The 23,780-nt window shown below is 39.3% G+C and overlaps 1 protein-coding gene across 2 annotated transcripts in view; it reads right to left on the bottom strand.

Annotated features, from left to right (window-relative positions):
* LOC122802723 (interleukin-5 receptor subunit alpha-like) overlaps positions 1–23,780 on the bottom strand; it is a 451,682-nt gene that overhangs the window by 1,964 nt on the left and 425,938 nt on the right. For both annotated transcript variants that reach the window (XM_044072483.1, XM_044072484.1), the window contains exon 10: positions 15,431–15,533. In XM_044072483.1, the coding sequence (XP_043928418.1) occupies positions 15,431–15,533 (103 nt within the window). The remainder of the gene's footprint in view (positions 1–15,430; positions 15,534–23,780) is intronic.

Below are 23,780 nucleotides of genomic sequence, written 5' to 3'. Positions count from 1 at the left end.
AGCTTGCATCTCAGAGACTTGCCTTACAGTTGTCCGAGCAATAAGTAAGACAGTCTTCCAAGCAATGAACTGTAAATCAGTCTCAGAAGCAGGTTCAAAAGGAGGCAAGGTCAATTTTTTAAGAAAATAATTGAGATCCCAGGGAAAGAAATTTGATTTGGGGGAGGGGGTCTCATGTGCAACACTGCTTTCATAAACTGAACACTAAAAGAAATGAAAGAGGCCAATCCATGGCCATGTAAGCTGAGATGGCCACAAGATGCACTTTGATAGAAGCATCTGGTAGACCATCTCTAAAGATCTTAGACAAATATTTCAAAACCAGAAGGGTTGAAACCTTTTTGGGACCTCTGTTACTGGCTATACTTCACCTAGAAAAACCTCTTCCATTTGTAAAAGTAAGATTTGCTGTTTGCAGGTGTTCTTGCCTTCTTTAATACCTGCTGTATATCATCATGGAACAAGTGCCTAACACATATTAAAATCGAAGCATCCAGGTTGTCATTTGCAATTTCTCTAAGATGCAGTGTACTATTTATACCTGATACTTCATGAGCAGATACAGTCTGTGAGGAGGCTTGTGGTAATTGCCCTCAAGCAATTCCATTAAAAGGGAAAATCAATTTTGCCTGGGCCAAAAGGGAGCTATCACAATGATCTTTAGTAATTATTTCCAAATCTTTAGAAGTACCTCAGGAATCATTGGAAATGCTGGAAATATACAAACATTCCTGACTATGGGAATGATACAGCATCTATCTTCCAACTATGGATGCAAATATGTGTTCAACAGAATTTCTTCAGCTGTCTGTTTTGAAAGGAGGCAAACAGATCTACTTCACTTGTTTCCCACACATGGATTAAGTCCTGGAAGACCTCTACATGGATCTTCCATCTATGTGGGTCTGTCCATGATCTGCTTAGTCTGTCTGCCACTTTGTTTTGCTCTGAGGAATGTATGAGGCTGGAAGAGTCAGAGAATGCTGTACAGCCAGCTTCCAGGCCATTACTGCCAACTAACAAAGAGGGTAAGACCTTGTACCACCATGCTTGTTCAGGTACCACATCACAGTAGTGATGTCGGTGTCACTAGAAGAGGACCCAGAGTCCTTATGTGGTGAAAACATTTTAAGGCATGAATCACTGCCAACATCTCTTTTACATTTATGTGCTTTGGCATGTCCTGATGACCCTACAAACATTGCATTTAACGCCCATCGACACTGTTCCCCACTCAAAAACTAAATCGCCAATCTGGACAGAATGGACTGGGATCTGAAGGCAGACATAGAGTCCTGGATTCAGAGACAGTTGAGCCATCCACCACTGTCATTCCTGTTTCATAAATCCCAGTTGGTAGCTGGAAATCCAAGGGAATAAGGTGCTGGGTCCAACAATTCTTCAAGTACCATTGAACTTGTCTCATGTGTAGCCACGAGGCCTAGACTTTTGTGAAACTCTCTTGCTGAGGCCACATCTAGAAGAGAAAAATACAAGAAAATGCCCTGATAATTCAGAACTTCTGTAAGGAAGGTAATTGTTTTTACTGTGTTTTATCTAACACCCAAGGAAAACAATTTGTTGAGTGGGTCTGACGAAGAACTTCTGAAGATTCAGTTTGAAGCCCATGTGGGAAAGAACGGCTGCGACCTTGTCTAAAAATATCATGCACCTGGATACAGAATTTGCATAAATCAGCAAGTCATCTAAATGAGGAAAAATGTAGATGCTTAGGATTCTGCAATAAGCAACACTGGGGCCAATCACTTTGTAAACACTCTAGGTGCAATGGATAGTCCAAAGGGTAACACAGAAAAATGATAATGTAGGTCAGGCACAGCAAATCTTAAAAAATTCCCTGAAATTGGTTGCAACAGGAATATGATAAGTGTCCTTGAGATCTAGACTCACCCTGATACAGTAGTCTGGAAGTGATGCTAGTACTCACTGCAAAGTGAGAATTTTGAATTTTGGAACTTTTACAAAGGCATTTAGAAATGATAAATTTTGGACAGGTCTCCAAAGAGGTTTCTTTTTTGGTATCAAAAAAGACTCTGGAGTAAAATCCTTTGACTTTGTTTATCACAGACACTGGTTCTATGACCCCTTCTGCTACCACATGATGGAGCACTGGAGAAAACAGCTCTGTCTGGTCTGTTGGTTGTGGGGGATTTCTCCTGAAAGGAGGAGGAGGATATTCTATCGACTGCTAAGTATATTTTCTTTGACATATTATCAGAATCCATTTCTCTGATGCTGTGTGTTAATAGACTGTAGGGCTGACAGAGCGCTTGGCAGGAGGAGGAAGAGAAGGAAGGGCCAGAGGGGGTTTAGGGTGCTCTACGATTCGGCATAGTCTTTTCTTTGCAGGGCATCAATCCTTTTTTTAAGAAAGGATCCCCTCATGATTGTTTTCAAAAAATTGTCCTCCTACCATTTCCTTTTGGATCTCTGATTTTTGTTTGGCTGAGATTTTTATTTGTTCTGCTCCTTAAAGGAAGATGCCTTGTTTGGGAAGAACTTGAACCATCCTAGATATGCCATGCATTATCATCCTGCTGTCTGAGAATCTGTGTAACAGAAGGTCCAAGCACCAATTCAGAACTTACAGATGCATTCAGAATTTTGGCTTTTAAAAAATCACAGTAGTTCTAATTATGTAACCAAGCATACTGTACATAATACAACAGAAGAGGCAACATTTCTCATGACTGTATCTGCACATTTAAGCATACCTCTTAAAACATGTTTCAAAACCTGAGTCAAATTATTTATTTATTTTACATTTGTTAATAGGGTAGATTCCAGCTGGGCAAGTAGCCCGTATTCAGTGGAGACCCCGGGCAGATAAGCTCCTTAACAATAGTACAAAAAGATTACAAAAAAGTTTAAAAGATGTAAAAACAATATACAAAACGTTTGACAGTTGCCAATATAACTAAAAACCATTGTGGTATTTTCATTTGGGAGAAGTAAGACAAGAAGATAGCAGAACAGAAAACATTTGATTGAAGGCATGAGAAACTAGCCAGCAGTATTACAGCAGCATAGTCATTGTTGAGTAAGGTATTCCTTTAGGAGTTTTTTGAAGCTATGATGATCTGTGTTTTTTTAAGATATTCTGGGGTAATAGGTTCCACTGTTTGGCTACTTTGAAGGAGAAGAGAAAGTCACCAAAGTAATTATGGGACTTTGTAACCTTGAGTATGTTTATCGGAAGATCGAAGGGTCCTGGGGTTGGTATTTAGTTGCACTAGGTTGGAGAGTGCAGGGCAGTTTTCAGGTTTCTGGATAATAGAGTGGTGAGCTGATTGAGCAATAACACATTGGGAAATTCAAGTCAGTGTAATTTTTGAAGAGCAAGGCAATGATGTGTCCTGTTGTGTATATTATACCAGCAAATTTTGCTATTTTGTTATAGCAGGAATCAAGTAGATGTAATTCAGACTTGTGCAGGTTAGTGAAAAGTTGAGAACAGTAGAGAAGAGTAGATAGGAGGTGGGATCTGGCTGTGGCTAGTCTAGCATTTTGAGTAAGGTAAGGTTTGGCCCTATATAGAGCACCAAGTTTGATATGAACTTTATTAATTGTGAGTGATATGTGTTTATTGTATGTTAGGTTGTTGTCTATTGTGACACCAAGTAGTTTTGTTTGGTTAACTATTTCTATTATAGTGCCATTAGTGGAGTAGACGGAGAGAGGAGGTGATTTGGCTTTGGATTTCCTGTTAGAGAAGATCATTAATTTTGTTTTGTTTGGGTTTAGGATCATTTAGGTAATTTTCAAATGACTTTTGCAGTTTCTCTTGGAGTTCTTGCGGTGTGGAAACAGAGCAAATAAGAGTAGTGTCATCAGCATACTGAATGATAGAAGCAGATTTAGTGGCAGTGTTTAGACTATTTGTCAATATAATAAAAAGTAGAGGACCAAGGATGGAACCCTGAGGAACCCCAACAGAGACTGGAAGGAGTGTGGAGAGTTTATTATCCCATCTAGTTGCCTGTTGTCAATTAGTAAGGTAGCTAAATAACCAGTTGAGAGCTGTAGACTTGAGGATGAAGGAGGCTAGAGTGTTGAGTAGTAGTTGGTGGGATACCATATCAAAAGCTTTGTACATATCAAGGAATATAGCAGAGACTAGCTGTCCATTGTTTTTGAGGAGGTTGATGCAGTTAGTGAAACTTATGAGGACTGTGGAGGTACTGAGTTTTGGACGGAAGCCATGCTGTGAACTAGATAAGAGGTTATTTGTAGTGAGGTGGTCTAGGAGCTGCTTATGGATACACTTCTCTAAGATTTTGGCTAGGGGTGAGAGAATGGCAATGGGCCGATAATTAGAGATATTTAGATGGGCCTCCCTTTTGGAGGGGGATGATATGGGATATTTTCCATAGTATAGGGTCATATTGTTCTGCAATAAAATGACTGATTAGGATAGATACAGGATAGGCGATTAGAGCTTACAGCAGTTTTTAAGAAGTCATTAGGGAGTTGGTCAGCTGCTAGACAGGTAGGTTTTCGTTTTAATAAGATATTTTTGATATAAGAGGTCTGTATGAGTTTAAAAGAGAACTAGTTGGGTTTAGAGTTAGTAAAGTGGTGATAATTGTGATGAAATGAGAGCTAAACTGGGAAACTATACATTCAGTGCTATTTGTTGTAGATGCTGCAGGGGTACATGCTTTTCCAGGGTTGAGGAGGTAGTTAAGGTTTTGCCAAAATTTTTGTAGGTTATGTATGTGTTTTTGCTGACTAGCTAGAAATTAAGATTTTTTTGTCAGATAATATTTGCTTCTTAGTTAGGTTTCTTAGTTGTTTGTAGGAGGTCGGGTTTTCTGAGGTTCTGGAGGTTTGATAAGCAGTCCACGCTCTACCCCTTTGTTTAATAAGAGCTTTAGCATCTTTGGTTATCCAAGGTAGGTTTTTGGCTTTGGAGCAAATTTTTCTTGTTGGAGCAAAGTTATTAAGGATGTTGAGGAAGGTATCATTAAAATATTGTAATGCTTGGTCTAGGTGGAATGATTTTAGAGGTGACCAGTTGCAATTTTGATGTAGGGAATTTAAGATGGTAGGGGAAAATTTTCTTTTGTTGGTTATGTGTTTCAAAATGACATTGCAGGGGGAGTGAATGTGTCTCCTTAGAAGAAAGGTAGGGGAGTGATCACTGAGAGAATCGGAGAGGCACCCAGCATGGTGGGCAAAGTTGGGCTTATTGGTTAGTATCCAGTCTAGAATAGATTCTTTCTTAGTGAGTTTATCAATTCTAGTGGGGAAGTTTATAGTTTGGGTGAAATTGAATAAATTGATAAAATTGGAGGGGTTGTCAAATGAGCAGGATAGCCAGTCCAAGTTGAAATCACCTAGCACTATAGTTTCTTGGTTGAAAGTAGAAGATGCCCAAGATAGAAGACTTTCAATGGTAGGTAGATTATTTCCTGGTGGTAGGTAGGAGGCAATAATTATGACAGTTTTATGTGGATTTACTTCAAATTAGATAGCTAGAATTTCTGATTCTGACAGATCTGAGGAGTACAGATTAATTTTTCATTTTTGAGGAAATTTTTATACATGCCCAGCCCATCTTGTCTAATAAAATTATAACCACTAGTAATATATCCTCATCTTTAATGTGGGGTTTTATCCATTTCTCTGTAATAATTACTGTATCAGGAGTTTAGTTAGTTGAAATTCACTAGTTTTTTTGTGAAACTTCTGAGGTTAAAATTAGTTATGAGCAAGTCTGATTTGGAATTTTTTAGGGGAAGAAGATGGAGGGTAGTATTAGCAGGTGTGGTGGTGTTATTGGTTGGGGTGGGAGTAGCTGAGTGGGTCCTGGGTTAGGATGCATATCAGCTTGGAGTTTGATTTCTGTTAGTGAGTATAAAAGGAGAGAGAGTTTGAACATGGATATTAATCGATGAAAGACATCTGGATAGGAACGAGGGTTGGGGGTATGAACATATTTATAGTGGAAGAGCAATATGTTAGAGTTAGTGTAGAGGTTAGAACAGATGTGAAAATGGATATTTGGTTTTGTATGGTATGTAATAGTGGGGAGTGTAGAAGAGGGGTAGTGTGTTATGTTTGATGTGATGAAGGTAGTGGAGTGAGAGGTTAGGTAGAAGGTAATAAGTAGGAGAGAGTTGCTCAAAAGAGTGATGATAACTGATATGGTGAAAGAGTGGGGAAATAGGAGACAAATATGGGTAAGGTTGGTGTCTGCAGTTTAGTAGAGAGAGAGAAATGTACTGATACAGTGATGTGGAGATAGTTATATATGAGGGATGAAATAATGCTTAGTGAGGTGGGAGGGGAGAACGTGAAAAATATATTGATTGTGGGTGTGTTGGATGAGGTAGCTGCAAATTATAAGATAATGAGTTAGAAAGGTGTGGTTTAGGTTAATAAGTGTAAGGAAAGTGGGGGTGGTTGGGAATGGGGGTAGGGTAGGGGAGCGGAGTGAGCTCAAGCGAAGCGAGGGCAAACCGAGTGGGTTGAGCCAAACCCAGAGGCAAGCACAGTCCAGAAACAATCGGTAAAAAGTCTAACAGAAAACAGCTATGTACTGTTAATAGTAGGAAAAAAGAGGTTTTATTGTGTAGTATTATCAGGTAAGAGATGTCTTAAAGCAGGCTTAGTCCATCATTTAATAAACATAAGTTTGCTAAAAACTAACAGATTATTTTAAGAATGGCGGGGGGTTCCTTGCTGCCAAGCTGCTTCACAATGCACCAACTTGCTAGAAAGTAGATAATGCTTAACATAAGTATGTTTTAAAACTTAAAAAACTAAGCCAACATACTTTGCAGAGATAAAAAAAGATTCTGCAAGTTGAGAGATAACAGAGCTGAATGGTGAGCTATTTCCGTTGCAACCATTTATTCAGTATGCAGGACTTTTAACAGTACACTGGCAGTTTGGAGAGGAAAAAGACAAGCTTGGCTGTTAGCTCAGGAGAGAAAAAATGTTTTACCAATTATGGTGTGGTATTTTAGAGAGGACAGAAAGAGAACCTCAAACAATATAAACACAAACTCTTGAGACTACCACATTAGCTTTCACTCTAGCACAGTGATTCAAATGCAATGCTACACAAATGCAATGCTACACAAAATTCAGCTTTAAAATGTTAAAGTTAACAATAAATATACTTAGAAAAAAAAAACATAGTTAATACAGATGTGCAAACAGGGTGACAAAAATTGTTACATTCCTCTGAACATAGCAGAACACATGGCCACAGCTGGACAGCAGGGTATTATACCTGTTGCAGTGAGCATTATATACTAAAGCATAATTGAAATCTATGACAAAAAAAAAAAATTAAAAATTTTTAGAAAAATTAGAAACAATGTTATTCATATATGACTTTTGATTGGTTTACTATCATAATCCTGAAACTGATTCAGTCGATGCTGATTTCGTTGAACTAAAATACTGAAAATAACAAAATCAAAAAGGCACAATAACAAAATTGTCGACCTGTCCATATTTGACAAAGTCGACATTACCCAGTGTACCTTCTCTTCCAGTCAGTTCCAACTAATATTTTGCAAGGGGATAAGCCCCCTACTAATTATATATACAAACTCCAAGATCGCACTACAGTGAGGAAATGGATACATTTCCCAATCCCATTGTACTGCTATCTCCAAGCAGAACGCTGACCTCATAACATCGAATGCACACTAGCATTGTCTTTTGTGGTGTCGACCACTTTTGGTTCGGTCTTCTGTGAAATAGAAATTAGCCTTTCAACTATCACAGTTCGACTGAATGCCATCCGAAATTGTGATAGTGAACCCTTTTGATCATCAGGTAAGGATCTAGCAAAAACATCCAAAATGTATGTGCACTCTAAAATAAAATGACTCATGCAACCATGATAAATTAACATTCAATTTAAATTATATTTTCTTGTTGGAGAGAGTAAAATCTCCACAGTACATTCAAATAACGTCATTCAAGGTAAAATTGTAAGCCACTGTTAAAAACACCCACAGCAGTCACATATATACAGCAAACAATGAGTAAATGCTGAATAATCTAAGTTATGTAATATTTTCCTGTTAAAAGATGAAGAAAAAGTAGAGTAACAATAACAAAAATACAGAGATACTCTACACTACTGAGAGAAATACTGAAAGTTTCTTCTGAAGCAGTAAAAACAAGTATCTGTCAAAGACAGAAGCCAAGCCAAATAAACACTGTTACAAGCAGAGATACCCAAAAGATTACTGTAAACACTGACAGATATAAAATATTAAAATAAATATGTTTTTATAACAAACATACAAATAGAGATGAATAAATCTAATAATAAAATGAGAGGAAGGGGTCCCCAAGTATGGCTAATCTGAGTAGCAAGCTGGGTAAGACAGTACTCGATCCTATGACGAATCAGAGGACTTTTTTTCTTTGGATGGCAGAAAAAGACTGAACACTCACTCACTGTAACAACAGGAGGCTTCCCTCTCAGGATATACTCAGGCAATCAGCTGTCACTGGAAGAGAGAGGGAAGGAGAGTTTGAAATTTTGAAAGCTGGCCAGTACTGGGTTATCTTGATTGAAAACTCAAAATGCCACTAAGGCAGTAGGCATGATGAACATTGCAAGTTATGCACTTACCATAACACTAGCTCTGTGTTGTCTTCTTCCATCATGCTCAGCTATTGGGTATATCAGATATAACTCCAAAGCTGTCAGTTTTGAGACTCTTGGATCCAGGGCTCAGGCTCCTCCATTTTATCCATAATTCCCATCTGCCCTCACAGTTCCTCACAGCGAGTCTGCCTTGCCTATACCAAAGGCTTTTCCTACATTAAATTATACTACACACATTGACAAAGGACCTGAAATGACAAAGAAAGAGTTCCTGACTGTAAATAAGATAAGGCTCCAAACATGTCTGGGACAGTCAATTGGGAACCAAAAAAGTGACAATTTGGCAGGGGGATGGAAAGACAGGGGAAAGCTGGAATAGATGAAAGAAGACACCACAGATCTAGCATTACATAAGCACAGAACTTCTGTATCTAATATTTTCTTTTCCACCAAGCTCAACTGTTTGAACAGAGTCCACAGCTACAAGCAATCCCGGGAAGTCTCATGGAAAGATATTCCAGAGAACAATGGAGCCAAACAAAGTCTGGGACCCTGACTGCAAGTCTAGCCTGTAGTGGAAAATGAATGTATGTATAGTGGACCAAGAAGCTTCAGTACAGATATCAGCTCTAGAAAAGAAGCCTGTGGAAGGTGCAATGGCTCTAGTGGAATGAAAGTTAGGATTGTTGGAAATACTATCTCCTACTTTAGCCATGGAAAAGGGATGAAAAGGTTGGTCAGTGTTCCTGAGATTTTTGGTTTGATGCAAACAGAAGCTCAAAGAAACTCAACTGATGATGAACATCCAGTAAGTGCAAGGTACAGTTTCCTTTGTTTGAGAAATTATGAAAGAAGACAGGCAAGTTAATAGCCTGATTCAGGGCAAAGTCTGAAGCCATTTTGGGAAGGAATGAAGGGTTGATTCAAAGACAGACCCATTCCTTGCGAAATACCAAACATGAAGGCTTACAATACAGGGCAAGAGGTTCTGAAATCCACCTAGCTGAGGTAACTACCTCCAGAAACAGCATTTTCCAAAAAAGAAATTTCAGTTCCACTATAGTTGCAGGTTCATAGGGGGCTCAGTTAAGGCCTGTAACAAGACAGTAATATCCCAAAGTCAACAGGGTCCCTTAAGGGAGGTTGAAGAAAAAGGTACACCTCAAAGATTTTAGGTATTTTCAAAGAGGAAATAAGTGCGTTATCCTCTCCAACACGAAAATTGGAAACAATTGCCAGCTGGTCCTTGGTTATGTAATAGATAGCACCTGCCTGAAATAAATTTGCTAAGAAATCCAGAACAGATGGCAACTAGGTTGAAAATGGGTTCAGGTCTTGGAAAGAAGCCCAACTGGAGAATCTCTTCCAATTGGGTCTATAGCCTTTCCTAGTAAGAAGGCTTTTGAGATGACAAAATATGAAGCACAGAGGAAGAAAGCCTTCAATTTCTGGCTATCACTAGAAGTGTAGAAACCAAGCAGTTTGCTTCTGGGCTTTGATGTCTGGGTGAATCTTGCCAGACTGGATAGAGATCAAATAGGGAAGAGATTCCAGCATCCAGGGAGAGTGCACACAGTGAAGTCATAGAAAAGGGAATCATATCTTACAAGACCAAAATGTAACAATGAGAATCATTTTCATCTTGCACTGGATTGCTTTCTGAGGAACTTGTTTATGAGGAGAATAAGTATATAAGCATACAAGAGACCCATGAGGCCAAATGTGGACCACAGCATCCTTTGGTGACTCTCCCTCCTTGGGAAATGGGGCAGAGTAGCAGGTGAATTTGGTGTTGGATAGGGTAGCAAATAGGTCACAGCAAGGTTGGCCTAGGTCTCAGCAACGACTGGCTGAGAGACCACTCCTGAGACAGAAGAATGGACTTGATCATCTTGTCTACTAATACTTTGGCTTTCCCCAGGATATGCTTTGCAACCAGTAGCACTTGGAAGACATCATCCACTGCCAAACACCCATGGCTTCATGACATAAAGGATACACACAGGTTTCCCCTTGTTCACTGATGCACCAGACCACTTACATATTGTCTGTCTAAACTGCAATTACACCCAATGGAGAGGGAGTCCTGGAAGTCCTGCAATTCTAGCTGGAATGCCCTCATTTCAAGAGCACTGATATGAAGACTGGCCTCTGATGATGTCCAAGTGCCTTGGACCATCATTCCTTTGAGGTGCCCCCACTAGCTCAGAAGGGAAGCATCAATGGTAACTGTGGCCTGCACACTGTCATAAGACTGGTTCTGAACTGCATTGGTTGGTAAAACACAGACCCTTGAATTGAAGGGGTCCACTGTAACACCCTCATGTAAAATATGGCATAACAGACAAGAGTTACAGGAAGTTACCATCGATACAAAATGATGTCATTGAAGATTTTGGATATGACAGAACCATCAAAGTGTGATAACACACAGTCATGATTCTGGGATTTTGGCCATTTGCAAGGAGTTATCCAGGAGGCATCCCATGAAATCTACCATCTGAAAAAGATTCAATTTGGACTTTTCTATGTTGACTGTAATCCACAGCAGAAGGCATAACTGGAGCAGGTAGTCCCTGTCTTAAATCAGTATATCCCTCTTGGTAGCAGTTACGAGCCAGACATCTACATATGTATGGGAACACCGAGAATCCCTGCAGTCTGACATGTGCCGCAATCAGTGCTATACTGTACGTCTGGTGAAAAGCCAAGGGGGGACACAATACTGAAAGTGACTGGCTCCTAGCCAAAAATGGAGAAACCTTCTGCACTGCCTAATTATATTTGTGAGAATGTAGGCATCCTGCAGGACCTCCAAGCATATCCTGTCATCCTTTCTCAAAAGGGCAAAATGGACTGAACCATGACCATCCGGAGTTTTGCATGTCTTAAAAACTTCGCTGTGGTCCAGAATGGGCCTGAGACCCTCATTTTTATTTGGAATGAAAAAACCTTGAGTAAACTAAAGACCCTGCCTGGTCTGGTGGGACCTGCTGCATGACATCTGTCAAGTATTTTTATAATTTCTTGAGGTTCCATCCTCCTATGAAGGGGTGCAACAGTAGGAAATTTTCTTTGGGACTTTTGAGGTTGGAAAACAAAGGAACTGACATAAACATCAACTATTACTCTCTGCACCCTCTTTAATGATGGTTAATAAGGCTAAGGTGCAGGGACAAGCATCCTCTTGACTCCTTCCAAGTGCAGCAGTCAGCAACCCTTCAGGAGTGCTGGAAAGGTTTGCCCTTAGCTTGAAATCCCAGCTTCTGTAGGCCGCCTCTGCCATGAGAGTGATGTCTGTTGTTATTGTACTTCTCCCTGCTCCGGGTTGTGGTGGGGGTCTATCTCAAGAAATATTGTGTGCAAAGCCCTCAGATTTACAGAATCATAGCCTCCTACCACTTTTTTGGTTTCAGGAGAAGGTCCTTTGAGGGGTGAAGAAGTGCATATCTATGGCAAGCAGGGTTTTGCCATCTTGTTCACATTTAGTAAGCATATCTTTCTTTGGGCCCAAGAGGGTGGACCCATCAAAAGGGGCTTTCAAAAAGGATGCCTTGAAGTTTTCCACAACGTCACAGAGGTCTTTTGTTCAATACTGAAGGAGCTGTGAAATACAAGCATTTCATCAAAAGAAAGAAAAAAAAAGCTTTTTTAAATTAAAATTAGTTTACATATTTTAAATTGCACTTATAGTGACCTGTGTGGTGATACTTTTTTGTACTTGTTAGCTTTTTGTCCATTTATCCGTTTGCATTTTTTTAGTTTGTTCTGGGATCTTAATCCTGTAGCTTCATTTGTAGTTGTATGAAGACTGTATATTACTGCAAGAATTTAGCATTTTTTATATATTATACTGCACCTCTATTTCCATAAGTAGAAGTCCTTGTAAAAGGTAGCTTTTTAAACTATTTTGTATTTTTAACGCAGTCTGGATAATCTTGCAGCTTCTTTCCCAATTGTGGCAGAAGTGTGATCTGCTGTCAGATAGGAGTCTCTTTTAGTCATTTATTACAGAAATACTGGTAAATTTCTGCACTGTCTTGTGCCTTGGTCTGTGGTAGATTTGTAGTAGTGACAGAATATTATGAATTCTGCTCCAGGGTTTATACTTCATGCTTTTTATAGTTTTACATAAGGTTCCTAATATATGAAATTTCCCCATCAAAGTAGTTTTAAGTTTTGTTGTAGTATTACACTCACAAGTAATCATTTTTGGTGATACTACATCAAGAGGTTATCAGTACCCTATACAGAAAGTACATTTCATCTATAAATTGTCCCTTAAAACTGATACCTGTGTGGGTAAAACATTGCCATTGTGTGGAAACAAGTTTAGAGCAAGCAGTCTGCACTAAACTACTATAAAATCATAGCACAATGTAACCCAGTGTAGCACCAAACCCTAGAGACCACCCAAGGACGCCTCTGTATAACCCAGTTCATGACCTACAGTAGCACACCCAAATACAGGTCTGGAGAACATAGAAATGCAGTTTCCAAATCTTTCCGTAGCCAAACTGGTAATTATGGGAATCATGAGACAATGTAGGAACTGTCTCATATTCACAGACAACCATTTAATCCATAAAAACAAACACAGTATGCAAGAGTTGTACATACACAATTTCAAGGCAAAAATCTTGCATACAAACAAGGTTGGCAAGAACACACACAATAGTAAATGGTATTCCCTTGTAATAGTAAATATTGGAAATTTCTACACAGATCTTTTTTGACCCCTGAGAAACTCTCAAAAATGAACCCTTCAAACAGCAAGTCATGTTGGAGATGTCATCTGTCCACTAATACTGACTGGTCTCATATTTTTGTATGACTGTACTAATATTAAACCATATGGGAATGAGATTAACAAATTTCTTCAAGCTATCTATACTGATATATTTGTTTTGACAAAGTCTTTAATTTTATTGAATGTTGTTAATAATAATAATATGAAGAAAGATGACCTGTACTTGTTGTGGACAATGTTAGCAATAGCCAGAAAATGTATAACTAGAAGATGGAACTCTAATGTAGCACCCACAATGGAGGAATTCCTATCATCACTGAAGAAATGCATACTAATGGAGAAAAGAACTAAAGAGTTAAGAACTTTTCCTAAGCCACTGGCTAATAGTCCGTGGAGGAAAGTTTTGAATTTGATTGATACCCTACAGATGGAACCAAACTCTTCCTAACTATCATAGTTTATATACTAACTTATTTAACTACAAATGTTTTTATCTGAATCCTTTTTGTTAGGCTGAAAGTAAATACTGTAAATAGTTATTGAATGTTATGAATGTATTAAATGATTGTGTTATTTCATCAAAATAAAAATCATTTGAGCAAAAAAAAAAAAAAGAAAACACACAATACATCCACTACACAATGTCCACCAATCACAGGCCAACTAATCTATGCTAAAGCAGTAAAAAGCAATTTTCTTAAATCTCAAAGACCTAATAAGCCTATAAACAATAATACCTATCCTCAGAAATCTCTCTAACACTCACCAAAAGCAACACCAAGCATTGCACATACTCCTACACCTAGTGGAGTCCCAAGTGGAAAGCCCATAAGGCACAGCAACACATTACTCAGGACTCTTGTTATAGAGAACTCCACTGTATGACAAACAGATGCCCTTCTCACCAGACTTGAACAAGGAGAAGATGATGGTTAGCTGCTTATCTGGAGCCAAGATCCACCAAGTTACTCATGCACATAGGTCACTACACCACAGGTACCAGTATGATTTTACCATCGTCCATGTAGGAGATAATGAGCTGAGACATACTTCCCTAGACTATATGAATAGAGACATTGCAGATCTCTTTGAATATGTGTCTCAGGCAGGTACATGCTTTGCACTGAGCAGCAATCTACCTTCACCAAGGATGATGCCACAGTTTGAACAAAAGATGACTGACTTCAATAACTGGCTTAGTCTCTGGTGTTTTTCCATGGAGATTCAATACTTGTCCGAATATTGGCTAAAACTATACACCCCTTAGAGCTTTTTTTAGGCAATGTCTAATTGACAAACCTACTGACATAACAAATTAAACATAAAGAAATCTAAAGGAGCTCAATGCTAGCTCAATGCTAGGAGCCTAAATGAGAAACTCCATACCCTGCAAGCTTGACTCACTCTGGAGAATAAAGAAAATTAAAAGGGAAGTAAAGGTAACATATTGTGAAGGAACAGCATTTTGAACTTTGAAATTTTTGCAAAATGATTGAGAAATGAAAAATCTAGGACGTCTCCACAAAGCAGTTTTTCTTGGAATTAGAAATATTCTTGAATAACAACCTTTCCGTGTCAGACAAGGTGCAACATGTTTTATTATCCCTTTAGCCAGTAGACGCTGAATGTCAGGAGAAAAAAAAAGTTTGATTTGGTAGATGAGACAGAGTCACCTAAAAAGAAGGAAGGTACTTTCTCCGCCATGCGTACTTCCAGAAGCCATTTGTCAGTCAATGGTCTGGCCATGTCAAAGGTGCCCTTATGCTTTGGAGGCTGGTTAGCTATTATACCCTATGCATGATATAGCCTATGTAGCTTAGGCTACTGCAGCAATGACCCAATGATTAACACCAGGAGATGATAGCAGGGGAGAAAATTAGGCAAAGGGTAACAACATGAAAGAAACTGTATAGAATGATATATGGGTAAAATGAGAGTTGTGTATAATTCAATATAAAATGATGGCGCTACCTATGCTGCATATAATTCAATTTAAAATTATGGTGTTTCCTAAATTAAAACATATATATTGTTCATCTGAATGCAAATGATTTAGAGAAAAACAGGATACTCACCTGAAAACCAACTTCTTCTAACATTAGTATGCTTTTAACTTTGTTTGAAGGGCTTGGTATTGGTGGTAACAGTATATAAAACAACTTGTTCGCCAAGTGGAAGCTGTAATAAGCACACAGAAAAAGAAAATTATTTTCAGTGTAGTGATCCTTGACTAAAATAGAAAAACACAAGAAAAAAAACTCCACTTAATAGCCAAATAGCCATACTTCCTTTTGCATTTCAGACATGTGTGGTGATTTATTTAATTTCATGAATTCCCTGATTAAGTCTCACCTGGTACCCTTTCTCATTTCACAACAATGGATCACTCATTTCAAACTATTTCTTCACTTACCTAATGTTACACATGCTGTACCTCCTACAAATTCTTCTTCGAAGGTATCTATAAGCCTAGCCAGAATGTGTTGGCTTTTTCCACCCCCTTAGATTAGTTCCCTGTGCCTCTGTCCAGCAGAGCCACTGCAGTGATCCCCGGGGTAAATTTTCTGTTTCCCATCCACTCGTCACAGTTTCTCTTGAAGAGTGTCAGTGAGGAGCTCTGCCTAATGTAGATTAAACCCTGTTCCAAAGCATGGGGAGTCTCTGGGACAGGAATCTATCCCTCAAGCATGCCCTATTTATCACTGTGGTGAGGTTTAGATGCCTAGAGTGTGTGGCTCTCGGGGATTTGTTTTTTTTTTAGGTGGAGCATGTCCATCAATTCTGGGTTGGACATGGCCTTGTATGTCAGGCAGAGATCACCTCTGAGTAAGCGGTATGCAACTGAGTACAGCTGAAGTTTCTTCAGTCAGGCAGCATAGGGCATCTGTTTGAGGCCAATAATCCTCTTGGTGAGGTACTTCTGTGGTCTTTCCAGCAGTTGCAGGTGTCTTGTAAGGTACATCCCAAATGGGGCGTTGTACTCTATGTTGTATCTGATGACTGATGAGTAGAGGGGCACAATAACCTCTTTTGTTCTAGATGCAAACCCTTTTGTGATTAGGTGGGCCACATAGCAGGATTTTCTAACCACCTTGGCAATATGATTATCAAAGGACAGATTACTATCTACTTGGGTCCACAGATTCCTTTTTACATTTTCTATATTTAGGGGACTGCCACGTATGTGGTAGTTTGCGGGTACTTTGTTTTTTCCAAAGGGGAGGACTATGCACTTTTTGGCATTTAGCTTGAGGCCATGATTTTGACACCAGGTATCCGTCTTGGTGAGACCCTTCTGGAGGATGTCTGTATCAGCTGGAGAGTCAATTATGGCCCCCAGTTTGAAGTTGTCTACGATCTTGGTCAGCCATAGCCCTCCTGTGCTTGCCTGTACCTCTGAGAGGTATATACCGAACAGGAGGGGTCCCAGGACTGAGCCCTGGGGGATGCCACTTGTAACCGGTTTAGAGTCGGACCGACAGCCTGCGACTCTCACAGTGTGGTTTCTATCCATGAGTCAATTTTCAACCCATCTCGTGATGTAGGGGTTCATGTTCAGGCTGGTGAGCTGGTGTCGACAGCCTTTGTGAGGTATTGGCAAGTTGTGTGGACCTCCTTTCCCATATCTAAAGCCATGGTAACTGTCTCAAAGAAGTCCACCAGGTTTATAAGGCATGATCTGCCCTTAATAAATCCAAACTGGGTAGGGTCCAATGTTTGGAGGGTCCCAATGTCTCTGTTAATGAGTGCCATGATGATGCGCTCCATAGCCTTGAAGACCAGGCTAGTCAGGCTGGTGGACCCCTGCTATAAACAAGCTATACAATAGAAGGAGGAAACTAGTACAAAAAAGAGTAAAATCCCAAGAAGGAAAGACATCCCCGGGGTCCACTGTGGCTCCACCTTTGTGGAGCGGAATAACTGTTGCTGTGTGTCACTCTACGGGCACATAGCCTGTAGAGAGGCTGAGTTTGAACATTGTGTTTAGGTGAGGGGTTAGTTCATTTTGGAGCTCATGTAAGACACAGCCTGGGACACCGTCCGGTCCCACTGAAGCTGTGTTTTGGGCTTTGGATAGGGCAGTTTTAACCTGTGTGTCAATGACTGTCAGGGCTCTGCATTCTTCTGGTATGGTTATGGACCCTTTAGAGGTTAAGAGGGGGGTGAAGTTTGCACTAAACCTGTCTGCCAGAATGTTGGCAGTATCAGTCGGTTCAGTGCATTTTGTGCCATTCTGCACTAACTCAGAGCAGATCTGGGAGTTTCCACTTAGGTGCTTGACATAGCTAAAGAATGCTTTGTGGTTATCTTTGGTGTCCTTGGCAATTTTTCTTTCTTTCGAAGCTAGCCTTGATGATTTTATGAGGGATCGTAGTTTCTTGCTGATACTGATCAGGGATGTCTTTCCTTCTTGGGATTTTACTGTTTTCTGTACTAGTTTCCTCCTTCTATTGTATAGCTTGTTTATAGCAGGGGTCCACCAGACTGGTTTCCTTTTCTTGGAGGAGTGAGTCTTGGTTTTGCTTGGGATAGCACGATCCATGCATTCTTGCAGGTACTCATAGAGTGCCTGTGTAAGGGATTCAGCAGCTTGGACAGCATTATCCTTTAGCATGGGGGCTGTGAACCTTTCCACCTCGGTCTTAAGTAATGTGAAGTTTGCTTTTGAAAAGTTTTTCACAGTAGTTTCCTTGATTGGGGGTGGGGGCTGAATATGGATAGCCATAGTGATTAGTCTATGGTCCGATCTAACCGGTGAGGGGTTGACCTCCAGTGTGGAACACCAGTCGCCCATGTTGGTGGTGACCAGGTCCAATATGTTGTCACCTCTGGTGGTGGTGTTGACCACTTGATCCAGGGCATTTGAGTTTATAAATTCTAGGAAGCGTTGGGCAAGGGATTTTGTACTTAAGTAGTTCTTCCAGTTAATGTTTGGTAATTGAAATCACCTAATATTAGGGCGTTTGGTAAGACCTTCCTATTTTCCAGTGTCTCCAGAAACAGGGAATGGGGGTCCTGGGTCATGCTGGGTGATCTGTAGCACGCTACAATTTGAATTTCAGTTTTGCCCATTGTTAGTTGCACATGGATGATCTCTGAGGCATGTGCTGCACCACTAACCTGGAGGTATGGGTATCCTTTATGAATATGGATACACCCCTGCCTTTTGTGTTTCAGTCTGGGTACTGTGGCCGAAAAGTATGGTATGAGTTATAGCCTGGTAGCACTGGGGTGCTCTCTGGAGCCTTAAACCAGGTTTCTGTTACTGCACAGATATCGATGGTCTCCATATTGAGGAGTGCCTCGAGTGCATGCATTTTGAGGTTTAGACTTTTGGCATTGAGTAGCATTACCCTCAGTTTTTGTTTACTTGTGCTATTTACGGTGGTGGGTTTGTCTTTTGACCCTTGCCTAAAAAAGGCACTTTGGGGGCGGCAAAAGCCTTAGCTAGTATTTGAAAGCCTAAGCGTGACAGCTGCAAGCCATCTCTTGCGAAGCAATGTGGCTTATCGAGCATGTCATCCCAGGTGGACAGATACTGGATCCCCTTTGAATGACACCAGAAACTTAGCCATTTGTTGAAATTGATATTTTTTTCTTTATACTGTGGCATCATTGTTGGTCAGGGCAGTATGCTACTCAGGGTCATACCGGCCTGGGCTACATGATCAGAGAGCTCTTCCATGTCTCTTTCCATGTAGTCCAGGGAGGTATGTCTCAGGTCATTCACACCAACATGGACAATGACAGAGTTGTACTTGTACTTGTTCTGGAGCGATCTGAGTGCTTGTGTTATGTGGCAGATCCTGGCGCCTGACAGGCAGCTAACTGTAACCTTCTCCTTGTCCAGCCTAGTTAGGGGGACATCAGTGTGCCTGACTATACAGTCACCTATTACTAGTGTGTTGGGTATGTTATTTTGCCTTCAGGGCTGTGATTGCGTGGCATGCTGATTATGTGAAGTATGTGTTTCATGGTTTGTGATGGGGTGTGGAGGTTGCTTGGGTGTCTGCTTTGGAGGCCTCTGTTGCTTTTGCAGATTTTTATTTAAAACCTCTGAGTATGTTTTCATGTATTTATGTGTGTTATTTGCCAGTGTTGGTTTAGTAGATCTATGTGAGACTGGTGGTGTGTTGCAAGTATTTCCCTTCTCCTCTTGACTGTCAGTTCCAGTCTTGGGTTGAGAGAGCTTTGCCTCCAGTTTGGCTGTATAATTGTGTCTCTCGCATATATTAGTGTTTGGTGGTAAGAGGAGAGGGTTGTCTGTGTACATGAGGCAGTTGCAACATTGCCTCAAAATGCCCAGATTCGCCAGCTGGACTGGAATACACTTGAAACTGCCCTTTGAACATGCCTGAATACGTAAATTGTGCTGTTTTACTGATTGGCTGGTAGGGATGAATAGAAAGCCTTGTCCTTAGTATAGGGGGTCTAGAGCTAGGGTTAATTAGTGCTTGCTATGAGTTTTGAAAAAGTGCTGGACTGTGAAATGAATGAGTGCTTAAGTTGAAAGCTTGTCTAGTTCCAAGGGAAAAATTGAAGAGTAGACTTCTTGGAGCCGGGAATAGTTTAACCCTAGCTAACTGGTGCTGCCCAGAGGGCAAAACAGTGCAAATGTAGGTTTTATAGCAGGGAAATGAAAGAGATAGAAATTAGCCCAAAATGGCCAATAAACTACTAACTTCTGGGCTGAAAGCACTCCTCCAGGGACAGTTAGGCTGCTCAAAGCTCCCCTCTCTCACAGGTGAACAGAGAAACTTCCTTCTATCCAAGTAAGTTATGGGCAACACAGAAACTTGTAACACAGCCCTGAATTCAGCAATAACCCGAAAATTGGACTATACTAGTTCAGAAAGGCGGGAAACAAGTATATATTTTTTTGTTTTTTTCAGAAAATAAAGCAGATACAATAAAAAAAACACTTTAAATGCACAGAAATGGCTATCGCACTTTAGTGTGTAGCCTACCACAGTTAAACAGATTATTTAAACACAATAACGACTTAGTTCAAGTGCATGCAGCAAATAAGTACAATATGTAGCAGAAACAAGTTTTTTTTAATCACAGAAATCCTAAAAAATCGGTGTTTTAGGCAGAATTAAAGACAGCTAGAAAATGCAGAAAAATAATATTAATCACTCCAAAGTCTCTCTTTTGTCTCTCTGCTGCTGTAGAACTCTGCAGGACACCTGGCAGGCACTTGCTGAGCTGAATACAAGCGAAAGAAAGACACGCAAATGTGTTTTTTTATAGCAGGGAAATGAAAGAGATAGAAATTAGCCCAAAATGGCCAGTAAACTACTAACTTCTGGGCTACAGCAAACAAGGCCCGCAAATTTCAGAAAGAAACAGTTCAGATAAGCAGGCACAATAAGCCTTTAACCAGAAATTCCCATCTGAAAAGGGCAAAACCTAGCCTCTCCTCCCACAAGAGTGCAGACCACAAACCTTCTTAATGTAAAATAACTGGCCTGAAGCCTAAGTGCTTAAACCAGAACTAATGCACTTTTAGAATAACAGATACTGAGCCTTCAAATCAGCAATTCCCAAATTAGAAGGATGTAAGCTACCTGTCCTGCAACAACAATGCAGTCCACAAACCTTAATGTAAAACAACTGGTCTGAAGCCCAAGTGCTTAAACCAAATGGCTTAGAATAACAGTTACAATTTAACCAGGCTACAACCAAGCAGTAATAACTGCAGCAAAATAATACAATTGAGTACTTTTAAGAAGAAGCACAAGTAAATAAGTTTATAAACTGGGAAGAAACACAATTACAGCAAAAGCAGATGAATAAAGTGCACTTTTTTTATAACAATAGAAAACGAGCAAACTGATTTAAACAGCTTACCGAATTAACCAGTAAAAAAACTCAAAACTGAGCCCTGTTCCAGCAGTCTTCAATCAGACAAGTTCTAACCACACACTCCTGCCACTAGGGTGCAGGAGAACATTCTCCAAAAAAGATGACCTGGATTAGTGTTCAAGTGATACAAACAAAGCTAGATTCAGCGGGCCTGAATATAGTCTATGCTACAGCAGACAAGGCGCACCAATATCAGAAAAACAGTTCAAATAAGCAGGCACAGTAAGCCTTTAACCAGAAATTCCCAGCTCAAAAGGACATACAAGAGTGCAGACCATAAACCTTCTTAATGTGAAATAACTGGCCTGGAGACAAGTGCTTAAACCAAAACTAATATACTTTTAGAACAACAGACAGAGTCTTCAATCAGCAATTCCCAACTTAGAAGGATGCAAGCTACCTGTCCTGCCACAACAATGCAGTCCACAAACCTTCTTAATGTAAAACAACTGGTCTGAAGCCCAAGTGCTTTAACCAAAAGACTTAGAATAACAGTTATAATTTAATCAGGTTACTACCAAGCAGTAATAAATGCAGCAGAATAAACACAATTGAGTACTTTTAGGAAGAGGCAAAAGCAAAATAAGGTAATAAAGTAGGAAGAAACACAAATACAGTAAAAGCAGATAAAGTGCAATTTTTTTTTATTTATATCTATTTGCTGCAATGAAAATCATTGTTAACTTCAAATTGCAGACTAAGTTCAGGACGATGTACCGTGATGTTTTACTTTTGTGAGAGAGGGGAAAATGAGCAGGGGTCAGAAACTAAATTTGCTTTTGGCTTGCTAGCACCACCTGTTCATTCCTGCTGCTTTGTGTTTAACTGTTTTATGTTGTCACTAACCTGTTCTACATAGTAGACATCACTTGTTCCTCGCCTGTAGTGCATTGCTAGAATTTTCTGGCACCAATGCCTATACACTGAATTGTGTCTGCGTATAGAACTTGCTAAGCTTTGTGGCATCCATGTACTTGGGTCCTTTCTCATCATAATGTACTGGGAACACTGAAGTTATTTATCCACTCTGATTTAACTGTGTTGTCACACTGGATATACATTTATTTTATTGCGTTAGATTTCTGCATTATACCTATACCACCATGGCACCATTAGCTAAGTCTTTTAAATGTATTAGATTCTGTGGCACCACAGTTTGCCTATACCCTTTCTGTTGCCAGCCTTCTATATCTAGGTGCATTAAATCAGTGTATCAGATACTCCATGTACCATACTTCAGATGCCCAGGGACTACACACGCACATATGCAAAAAATGTGTGTGTGTGTGTGTGTGTGTGTGTGTGTGTGTGTGTGTGTGTGTGTGTGTGTGTATGTATATATATATATATATATATATATATATATATATATATATATATATATATATGTGTGTGTGTGTATATATATATATATATATATATATATATATATATATATATATATATATATATATATATATATATATATATATATACATATACATATATGTGTGTGTGTGTGTGTGTGAGTGAGATCAGAAGGTATCTGCACTGTCTTCAGATCATTAACATTTCTTATCTTTCCCTCATTTTTTAAAAAGCAGAAGTCATGCTGTAAACTTACACAAGTGCAAAAATCACATTCAAGTGGATTCTGCACTGCAAAGCAAAGGTAATCTGTTAAACTCAAGAAATAACACTTGTATTAAAAATAATACAAAACAAAACAAAGAACACAGATTTAGATTACAGAAAGTTTAGCACCAAAGCTTAAAATGTATATTCAATTTCGGAAGCACCTCGTTTTTACAGTTTATTTTATTTCTAGCTACTCCTCATGTTAAAGGTGCAAAAAATGAAGAGCATAATGCTCTCCTTGATTTTTTTTAGTTTCACAGTTTACGTGGCACTTCTCTATAACTACATCTACAAAATGATGCAATGGTAATTATTAGATGATTTAAATAATTTGAAAAGCATAATTGGTACGCAAAACAACTTAACTTCTTTAGAAAAACGGCTTCTTTCTTAAACTCTGATTTCACTACTACATCTTAATATAATCATAATTGTAAGGTATTCAACTTGCAAAGCTAAGTTGACAACTTGGTCTTACTAGGAAGTAAAAAACTCCACTTGATGCATTCAGCATGGAAATACAGTAGCCTATGCATTAATTTAGGTAATGTGGATTCAGTAATTTATGATATCATGGAAGAGGCTTTCATCTCCGAGAAATATTTCAGGAGGCTGTCTTTAGCAACAAAACCAAATGCAAAAACAGCACACTTTTTGGATAAAAAAAAAAAACATATCATTTGATATTGTATATGGTAAGGAAATCACATCCAATTTAATGGGATTATTATTTAAACTTGCTTTAGAAAGTAAACAATGAACTTTCCAGTCCAAATGGCATAAAAAGTGAGCACAGTTTATCAATGAAACCAAGCAGGTGTTACTAAATAAAACAATGGCTTTTAAAATGGTGAATTTATCTAATCACCACATGTTGTTTGTTTCCCTATTATTTATTTTTTGTTATAAAATGCTAATATGTGCATGCCAGTGTAAAGT

This window comes from Protopterus annectens, chromosome 5.part0 (assembly GCF_019279795.1).
Source record: "Protopterus annectens isolate FY-2018-M chromosome 5.part0, PAN1.0, whole genome shotgun sequence".
Taxonomy (NCBI): domain Eukaryota; kingdom Metazoa; phylum Chordata; order Ceratodontiformes; family Protopteridae; genus Protopterus; species Protopterus annectens.
Note: the sequence above shows the minus strand (reverse complement) of the source record. Positions and strands in the feature narration are given on the sequence as shown.